This window comes from Photinus pyralis, unplaced genomic scaffold (genome assembly GCF_008802855.1).
Source record: "Photinus pyralis isolate 1611_PpyrPB1 unplaced genomic scaffold, Ppyr1.3 Ppyr1.4_LG4, whole genome shotgun sequence".
Lineage (NCBI taxonomy): Eukaryota > Metazoa > Arthropoda > Insecta > Coleoptera > Lampyridae > Photinus > Photinus pyralis.
In genome coordinates this window covers 7,061,510-7,071,309 of record NW_022170511.1, presented here as the reverse complement: position 1 = coordinate 7,071,309, position 9,800 = coordinate 7,061,510, and the positions used below count along the sequence as shown (strand labels likewise).

The 9,800-nt window shown below is 37.3% G+C and overlaps 1 protein-coding gene across 1 annotated transcript; it reads right to left on the bottom strand.

The window, feature by feature from the left end:
- Positions 1-6,847: 6,847 nt before the first annotated feature.
- Positions 6,848-7,901, bottom strand: LOC116168019. The gene is made up of 2 exons (XM_031483661.1): positions 7,467-7,901; positions 6,848-7,387 (listed from the first exon to the last, which is right to left on the bottom strand). Exons 1-2 carry the CDS (start codon positions 7,899-7,901, stop codon positions 7,127-7,129), a joined length of 696 nt encoding a protein of 231 aa, XP_031339521.1. The 3' UTR covers positions 6,848-7,126.
- Between the last annotated feature and the right edge of the window lie 1,899 nt (positions 7,902-9,800).

Sequence of the window (9,800 nt, the reverse complement as noted above, 5' to 3'; positions counted from 1 at the left end):
AAATTTGGTTTCTTTTCTTTATTGTAAGGATGTGGATGTTGTCGGAAAGGAGCTGGTTCTTGATAAGGGGGTGTTTACGCACGGGCATTATTTGTGCCTACAACGAGCTCCACGGCATGTAGGGCGAATATGCTAGAAAGGGAATTTATTAACTTAAAACGGGCGTGGTTATGGCCATGTGCGGCCCGAAGATCGTGGCCAGCGTCGATCTTCGCAGATAAAAGCGTGAAGCACTATCTATACCATCTCGATAACCACACCATATCTCTCGGTAAACGGATTTGCTAAAGAGTGCGTAGGGAGTCTTCGATGCGAAGGAAGTGTTCGATGTCGGGGTAGTCGGGGCCGGAGGAATCGGAGTAGGTAGAGGGTTGAAGGTGGGCCATCTCGGAGGTGAGAACAGGAACTTCTCGACGGAGTGTACATTCAAAGGCGTAAGTAGGGTGAGGAGCGGCACAATTGTTGCATTTGGGGACTGCTTATGATTTTCAGAGGGTGGCGCCATCACAGCGGAGACAGGTGGGTATGCGGGAAGGATGGGCGTCGGAAGTGTATTCCATCTGCGTGCAGGTAGAACAGTATTTCTTGGCGAGAGGAGGGGGGATGCGTGGAGATTCGCAGTAGTGAAGACGCCGTTGGAAAGGATCGCGAGTAGGTACAGATGCGGATAAAGGAGGTTTGGGGGTTGGTTATTCGGGAGACCATAGAGTGCTAGGTAAATAGTATCCATTGAATGTCTTCACATTGAAAAACCTTCACGACAAAAATTCTCGTCTTCCTGAAATATATTCGGGTCGAAACATTCTCGAACCTAAATAATGGCACCAAAATGGCCGTTGTGCACCTCCTGCTTAGAATGTAACTCTCACACTCAACCAAAATAGTTATTCTTATATGTCGTTTCCGATTTGACTAGTTGCAGAAGCTTTTTCATACGTTCATCTCAATTACCTAGTAATTAACGAAAAGCTACGGCCTATATTTAGTTCTCGTCATCGAATAATAAAACGAATCTTTACTGAAATCGTAAAGCAAAAGTATTCGTACCATGTTATCATAAAATTCACGTACATTGTACAACAAATTACAGATGCTAACGATTACCTTCGAATCATAAATACAACTCTGAAGACACGACGGCACCTACGGCGTAAAAATGTTCTTCGATAATGTAAAACATAACATCCGATGTATCTTTAAATACTCGTTTCCACGAAATCTTATCTCTGCCCTTAAAAAATAATGGCCCCGTAACGTGAGCGTAGTTATTGTAGCCACCCAAAAAGTTTACTATATACATCGATCATCACGGTTCGCCATTAAACTGACAATGCCGAAGAAAATGGCACCAATTTACATACACCTGCACGTGGAAACTTCAGATTAAACAATATGCATGTAGGTCTCCGCGGAATAAACACAATTACTGTTAAAGTCATTTGAAAATTTATCGTTCACAGCTCAAGCTTAAATATCCAGACAATTTCTTGCACCCCACCGTGCTGTATATCAATGATTATAGCCAACCAATTTTATTTATCGACATAAACCAGATATTGATAAAAAATCACCTGCGCTTATAAGCACCTGCATATACTATTATAGAGGAACAACCAACCGCGCCTTCTCGAATGACAACATTGCCACGCAGAAATTGCCCACATATTTTCAACCAACACGATTATTACCAGAGAATCATAATGGCACGAAGTAAATCTGACTGGCGTAATAACGGTATAAGGTACATAAATTTTCTAAATAAAAACCATTCAAACTATACATGAACGTTTTTAAATTTATCGTTTCGTAAGTGGTACCAACAGATTATTCTATTAAAGATGCAAATTGTTTGCACACGAGCTATTTGTATAGAAATTATACGCGAAATCACTAATAAAATTGTGAAATATTGATCGTAAACGTTGGTTGATTGACTTTAATAACGTTCACCTGACTACTGAAATATTTAACGGGACCCTTTTTACGGTTTCACTACAGGTATAAAGCCTAACTGAAATAGGTCAAGTTATGGGTGCAATTTATAATTAATTTCTACTTTGGCACGCTAATTTCAATTACCTTTTCAGTATCCACGTTTGAAGCCGAAATTATTGTTGGGATTTCATCAAGAAGTTTTTCACTGAGAAAATATTCCTGGCTTAATGATTCTTTTAGACATCTCAAATTAACAAGTATTGCACCAATGAATTAAAACAAAACTGAGCAAATATAGTACTTTGCGCCCTATTAACATACGACCTACGGTCTCCAAAATCTAATACAAAAAAGTTATGGAAAAAAATACTTCCGCATAAAAAAAGGTGAACTAAAATACGAGTACCTCGGTGTGACTACGGGGTTATTGGATTTGACCCATTTTTAATAGGTTTCTTACGTGTGGTATATGCGGGTATATGGGTCAAATCTGTAGAGCTTGAACCGAATCGGCCCAAGCGTTTAGCCGTTACTGTTCACGGACAGACGAACAGACGGGAACCATCAACTCCCCTATAAAGCTTGCATTGGATTGCCCAATCTGAGAAAGCAAAATATCTCTTAAATTGCAAGTAGTGATATTCAAATGCACTGTTAAATGGTTGTTTGTAGCCAGAGCTGGGCATAATACTTTCATAAAGTATTTGAATACTAAATAGTAAATACTTTACACAAATCAAAGGTATTTGAATACTAAATACTTTTACGTCCAGCACAAGCGAATACTAGATACAGATACATTGAAAAGTATTCAAATACTTAAAAAAATAAGTATTCAAATACTTTAGAATATATTCGAATACTTTCAAAAGTATTCAAAAACTTTGTCACTCAAATACGTTAAAAATTTAAAATAGTATACTAGATAAAAGTCTTAATACTACTTAAAAAATTAAGTTATACTTTGTATGGGGTTAGCTTTTTTTGTATTTCTATTGTTATATACAAATTTAAGGGGAGTAGAAGCGTAATATTATTATTATAAAGGAGGTACCTACCAGGACCTTTCTTATACCAGTTATATCCTTAAGAATACGTGTACCAGTTTTCAAAGCGATTGTACGCCGTGCACATAATACGTACGCCTTTTTGAAATTAATCCTAGCGATTTTGGAACAGATCCATTTTTGACCATCCGTTTGTCCGTGTGCATGATAACTTGTTTAGAAACGTGCGATCGCTTTGAAAATTGGTACACATGGTCTTAAGGATATAAGAAAGGTCCCTATTGTTTTAAGTTACGTAGACTATCGAGTCAAAAAGTTTCACTCCAGGATCGTTCGGTATTCAGTTGTATCGGATTTTTATATTTGATTTTGTGACAATGGAAACTTTCCCTAAACATTTCTAAATTGTTCTCAATTATTTGAATAACTTAAAAGTACTGCCTTTTTTGAGGCTGGAAAAAAAATGGTCAGATCGACCGGGAAAAAACATTTTCTTATACAATTTGTCCCGTGGAATCCATAATTTCCACAGTTCCAAGATTGGGCTACTAATTCAAAAGTTACAGCCCTTTGAATTTCCTTACGAAATTGGTTTCTAGTCTATAACTTTTGATTGAGAAGTCTGATCGAAAAAGTACGAATTGTTTTGGATTCTACGCACCAAAATTAATAAGAAAAAGTGTGTTCCCGAGATTTTTTGGTGTAGTCGATTTTTGGTAAAAAAGGAAGGTTATACACTGCCTTTTTTTGAGGCCCGAAAAAAAAATTGTCTCAGATCGACCCGGAAAAAATTTTTCTTATAGAATGTGGCCTGTAGAGTCCATAATTTTAAACAGTTCCAAGATTGGGCTACTAGCTCAAAAGTTACAGCCCTTTGAATTTTTTTTCGAAATTGGTTTTTTGTCCATAACTTTTTATTGAGAGGGTTAATCGAAAAAGTACGAATCGTTTTGGATTCTACGCACCAAAATTAATAAGAAAAAGTGTTTTCCCGAGATTTTTTGGTGTAGTCGATTTTTGGTAAAAAAGGAAGGTTATACACTGCCTTTTTTTGCGGCCGGAAGAAAAAATTGTCTGGGATCGACCGGGAAAAAACATTTTCTTATAGAATTTGGCCCGTAGAATCCATAATTTCAAACAGTTTGAAGATTAGTCTACTAGATCAAAAGTTACAGCCCTTTGAATTTTCTTTCGAAATTGGTTTCTAGTCTATAACTTTTGCTTGAGAAGTCTGATCGAAAAAGTACGAATTGTTTTGGATTCTACGCACCAAAATTAGTAAGAAAAATTGTTTTCCTCAGATATTTTGGTTTAGTCGATTTTTGGTAAAAAAGGAAGGTTATACACTGCCTTTTTTTGAGGCCCAAAAAAAAATTGTCTCAGATCGACACGGAAAAACATTTTCTTATAGAATGTGGCCTGTAGAATCCATAATTTCAATCAGTTTGAAGATTGGGCTACTAGATCAAAAGTTCTGAATTTTTTTCGAAATTGGTTTTTGCCCATAACGTTTTATTGAGAGGTCTAATCGAAAAAGTACGAATCGTTTTGGATTCTACGCACCAAAATTAATAAGAAAAAGTGTTTTCCCGAAAAATTTTGGAGTAGTCGATTTTTGGTAATAAAGGAAGGTTATACACTGCCTTTTTTTGCGGCCGGAGGAAAAAATTGTCTGAGATCGACCGGGAAAAAACATTTTCTTATAGAATTTGGCCCGTAGAATCCATAATTTCAATCAGTTTGAAGGATGGGCTACTAGATCAAAATTTACAGCCTTTTGAATTTTTTTTCGAAATTGGTTTTTTGTCCATAACGTTTTATTGAGAGGTCTAATCGAAAAAGTACGAATCGTTTTGGATTCAAGCACCAAAATTAATAAGAAAAAGTCTTTTCCCGAAAAATTTTGGAGTAGTCGATTTTTGGTAATTATACACTGCCTTTTTTTGCGGCCGGAAGAAAAAATTGTCTGAGATCGACTGGGAAAAAACATTTTCTTATAGAATTTGGCCCGAAGAATCCATAATTTCACAGTTTGAAGATTGGTCTACTAGGCCCTTTGAATTTTTTTGGTAAAAAAGGAAGGTTAAGTATTCAAATACTATGCGAAGTATTCGAATACTTTACGAAGTATCCAAATACTTTGCGAAGTATTCGAATACTAAATATTTGTGAAAGTATTTGAGTTACCAATACAAATACTGCTTCCATAAAAGTATTTAATTACGAAGTATTTGAATACTTTAAAGGATTTGAATACTAAAAAGTATTTACAAAATCGAATACTGCCCAGCTCTGTTTGTAGCTGCTGTAAACACAAACAATAAGAGAAACCAACGTATGTCATGTACCTACTCCAAAAGTTACACCTCTCCAAGCAGATATGAAAATTATAGGTAAAACGATATTTTTTAAATAAACTTCCCTCGCGGTCAGCGAGGCAATCAACCCGGAAGTGATTCCTCCTCAATTATTACAAGTTGTAGATCCACGCGCCTTCAGCGAGACCCCAAATCAGCAAAATTCTCCTTTTAGAACTGCATCAACCCCAATTCACATCCAAACAGTCTTTTATGCTTCCAAGGCAAGCTCCGCCGGAAAGACAACTTCCGCGTCCAGTAGCTCCTCCAACAGCACCTAGATACTCAACACGGAATCCTTCGATCGGCCCTTGATTCTGAATAGACTATGTTGTGCCGTAGCACTACAAGTACAAACCAAATAGATGGCATTCTCCAGCAAATGAAAGACAAAGAAACCCCTATTGGACAGACACGTGTTCCATAGTCGCGACCAGCAACCTGGTGAGTCAGTAGACCATTTCTTTACACTCAAAGCCCGCATGAGTTTTCTGAGTTTTTGTTCAACCTAACGCTCAAATTACAATAATAGTACAGTAATTGATATTGGTTCCTTAGACAGTGCTTTTTAACAGGGAACAAAGTCCCGTAAAAATTCCTTCTGTGGAAAATTTACAGAATCCAATCGAAGTATGGCAATTTTAGTATTAAAGTTTGAAAAGTCGCACTAGTACCTAATCCCAGTTCTCAGAGACGGTTTTACTAAGTTCCATTCGCATATGGAGCAGTGTACTCTTCCAAAGAGTACAGAAATCGTAGAGAGAAATATCACGAAGGTGAAGAGCGAGTCTGACGAAGTAACATGGTGTAGCAGGGAAAGGTACAAAAGAAACGAGGACTGCCTCAGAATGAAGTGAGTGATAACGTATTTTTGGGGAAAATGAACGTATTTTGGAGGAAGGAGAAGACGATCTAATGAGCGAAGACGCTCAGTTTCTGTGAAGGGTGATATCGGTGATTCGGTCAGTGTGAGAATTGCGGGGGAACTCGACTCACGCGGTCACGTGGGTTACCATTTGGATTGATTCAGAAAATTCAAACCTGCTTCTCTGGCTCCTGGACGGCCAGTTGATAAAACCAAGCAGTGTGCCCTTGAGATGCTGTGTAGAGAGTTTGAGGAAGATCCAGATTGTTTTCAGTGTCAGTTAGCAGGTGATGCGGATTGTTACAGTTCCCTGATGAGGAGATATGGAGACCAGGGTATTGTCTGTGATTTGAGGGCACGAATAGTGTTTTTTGGTACAGTGGCACAGCAAAAAAATGTTTTTCTACGAAAGTGATGAAAGTCTTGTTTTCTGAGAAAAAAGTAGCCTTTGAAAGTAGGGTTTTGTCGCACTAGTGATTTTTCCACACTTATTTTCCACACTCTTAAGTAAAAACAAAGATACCTTTTTTTTATTTTAATGCCACAATTTACAATTACAGCTACTTCTGGCTAGTAATATTTAAATTAATGGTAAATGATGAACAGTTACTTATATTAACACCTGGAAGTAACGAATTTGACACAGAGCATTTAGAAGTTATTAATGTAGATGTGGACGCTGTCGAAGATGAGCAAGGATCATTTGATTGACAATCATTACCAATTATTTTGTTACATACTTCTAATTTGCCTTGAAGAGAACCATCTACGTATCCTTCCGCTACCGTCGACGACCGCCAGCCCCCATGACGTTTAAGACTCAAAAGGTCTGCTCCAGCATTAGCAAGTAGCGTTGCGGAGGTACGCCGAAAACAATGACCCGTAAAACTAGAAGCATTAGGCAATTTCAGGTAACTCGCAATGTTCTTAGGAATTGCTCCAAATGTATTAATACCCACAGGTTATACGGTACATTTTCCCATTTTATAATTTAAAAAAAGTCGCGAAGTTTGAGCATTTTGAGGACGAAGCGCTTTATATTTCTGGTACAAGTGTATCCAATTCTCTTTTCCCTCCGTAACAGAAAAAGTTCTTGGAACATGCGTTTTGGAGTCTGGAATCGTTACGAGTAAAAACGTATCTTCGCCTTGGATATCGTTCACCGTCATTTTCGTCAACTCCTCTCGACGACAAGCCCCAGCAACTCCTAATATTAGAGCAACCTACAAATAAATTTCATTATTTGTGTGACATAACAAATGTATAGACATGAAAAAATAGTAGGTAAGTATAGGTGCTTACTTTCATCATTAAAAATGTTTCATCGGGTGCTTCCTCTAAAAACGTACTGATTTGTTGCCTCGTAAAAGTCAGCGATTTTTTCGGCTTGTGACCAACAGATTTACGTTTCAAAAACGATTGTAACTTGGCATACTTGGAAATGTCGACGTTGTCTTGCAAAATCAACATACTTTTCAACATGGAATACATTGACCACAGTGTCGATGATTTCAATTTTCCAGATTTTTCGACAAAATAGGCAAGCAACACGGTTTCTGTATACCGCTTGACTTGTTTCATTTTACACCAATTAAAAAACCTCTCTCGTTCTTTTTCGTACCGATTTCTCGATTTTTCAGGCAAAAGCTCAGGCATAATTGATTCCGCCATTGCAGCAACCTCAGGCGGAGTGCACATAACTTCATCGCCGCTCTCACTTTCTTCATGAACACTCATTTTCAGCTTTTAAATTCTTGTTTTACTGAAGAAATTGCTTCGTACAAAACTACATGCAAAATTACTAACCTGCTTTTTTATAAACAACTCGTTGGTAACTAAGACAACGTAGCGGCGTCACGAAGACTTGATTTTATATTTTTACAGATAAACACGAGAATCGTACTACGACTTGATTTATACAGAAATTGTTGTTTTAACATTTTGATATAAAATTTTTCTCTAAATCTTTAAATTCGAGAACTTTTGTAGAAAAAATAGTATGTAATACACTTGCGGAAAGGATTATTGAAAAACTTGTATGATTGGAGCACTCGCTAACGCTCGTGCTCCAACTTTCATACGCGTTTTTCAATAAAGCCCTTTCCGCACTTGTATTACAATATACTATTTTAAGTCGTGGCATGTATCTAGGAAACCAGTACAAGATGACAGAAGACGAATTGTGGAGGCAGCAGCAAAAATAATCGGGGAGGACCTGAGGTTGCGTGCTTTCAACACCCAGAAGTACAACCTAGACCAAGATTTTGACGAGGAAGACAGTGTTCCAGACTCATTGCGTGATTACCAGGGTATTGTTATGAAGTCCGCGAATTACCCGGGGGCGAATTGTCATGGGAGCGAATTATCCTGGGCGCGAATTGTCCGAGAGCGAATTATCCTGGCGCGAATTTTCCGCACACCAGCGTCAACAGCGATACCATCATCTATCACCTACGCCAGTAGACGATCGCATTCGGAATACTGACGAGCGACGACGGACCATAAGTTTCGTAATTGGACGAAAAAGTTTGGTATTCCTCACACGACCTCTTCTCCCTACAATCCCACAAGTGGGTACCTACTGTCCAAAGTCGCCATCAACGGAGATATTTCCACTGAGGAGTTCCAGCAAGGATTACTAACGCTCAGGAACACTTTAAAATTGATCTCTATACATATTTCGAACTACAACATGGATGGCCTTTGGAAAATTTGACCCGTTTCCTATGCTCGGTGTTATTGAGGATAAAGAACATTTTGTTTGCCTAAAACGTATATCCAGATCAAGAACTAAACTTAACAAATTTAAAACTTTATATGCCCGAACTTAAACTTGGGTAAATGTTATGGGCGCAAATAGAAGTAGCAAGGAAACTATTGAATTCTGGTCATGGTAGAGGGTTGCCGATCGAAGTTGGCATTGTTCGCTTTAAAATTGTATTTTCTGCCTGTTAATTATAATTGAAGCCTCAGCCAAATTTTAAAAACCTTGAGAATTTAAAGTTTGCTTATCGCGAATTTTGGGGGCGTTTTTCCGGAATTTTTCAAAATCTGTTTAGAGTTATAGAACAATAATTATGAGTGCAAATAGAAACTGAAAAAATTGTTGCAATTTTTGATACAGATGGACTTAACCTCATATGGCAAAGGATTTTTGAAAAAATGAAGGGGACGAGTCAGTCACACTTCTACACATGCTTTTACACTATAGCCCTCATAATTTAAGGGATGGAAGGGGTTAAAAGGAAGTAAGACCACTTTTCTTATTTGATAATTGTATTCGAAAGCGCTATAATCATACAGTGATTCAAATACCTACTACGACTAAGGGGTTGAAGTGCTATCATACCCTTTGATAAGGGTGTAGGGTATGGAAATTAATACCACCATAACTTTATATTGGAGGTATTTTCTCATATGAATCTTTTGATTATAGAGATAATATACAATTTCGTTAAAATATGTACATACATAGAAATTTCGGAATTTTCAAAATAAAGACAACTTTGAAGCTCTGTATCTTTTGAAATAAAAAATTTACGAAAAAGATGTACAAATTTGTGTAAAATTTGATGGTCTACAATTTCTAATAACAATATTTTTTTGTAAAGTGAATCTATAAAAAGATATGATTGT

What these genes read in the sequence shown, in the direction of transcription:
- LOC116168019 (XM_031483661.1), bottom strand. Translation starts at nt 7,901, where the DNA reads ATGAGTGTTCATGAAGAAAGTGAGAGCGGCGATGAAGTTATGTGCACT. An exon ending in AAACATTTTTAATGATGAAA is followed by an intron (nt 7,388 to 7,466) that starts GTAAGCACCTAT and finishes ATTTATTTGTAG; the next exon opens with GTTGCTCTAATATTAGGAGT.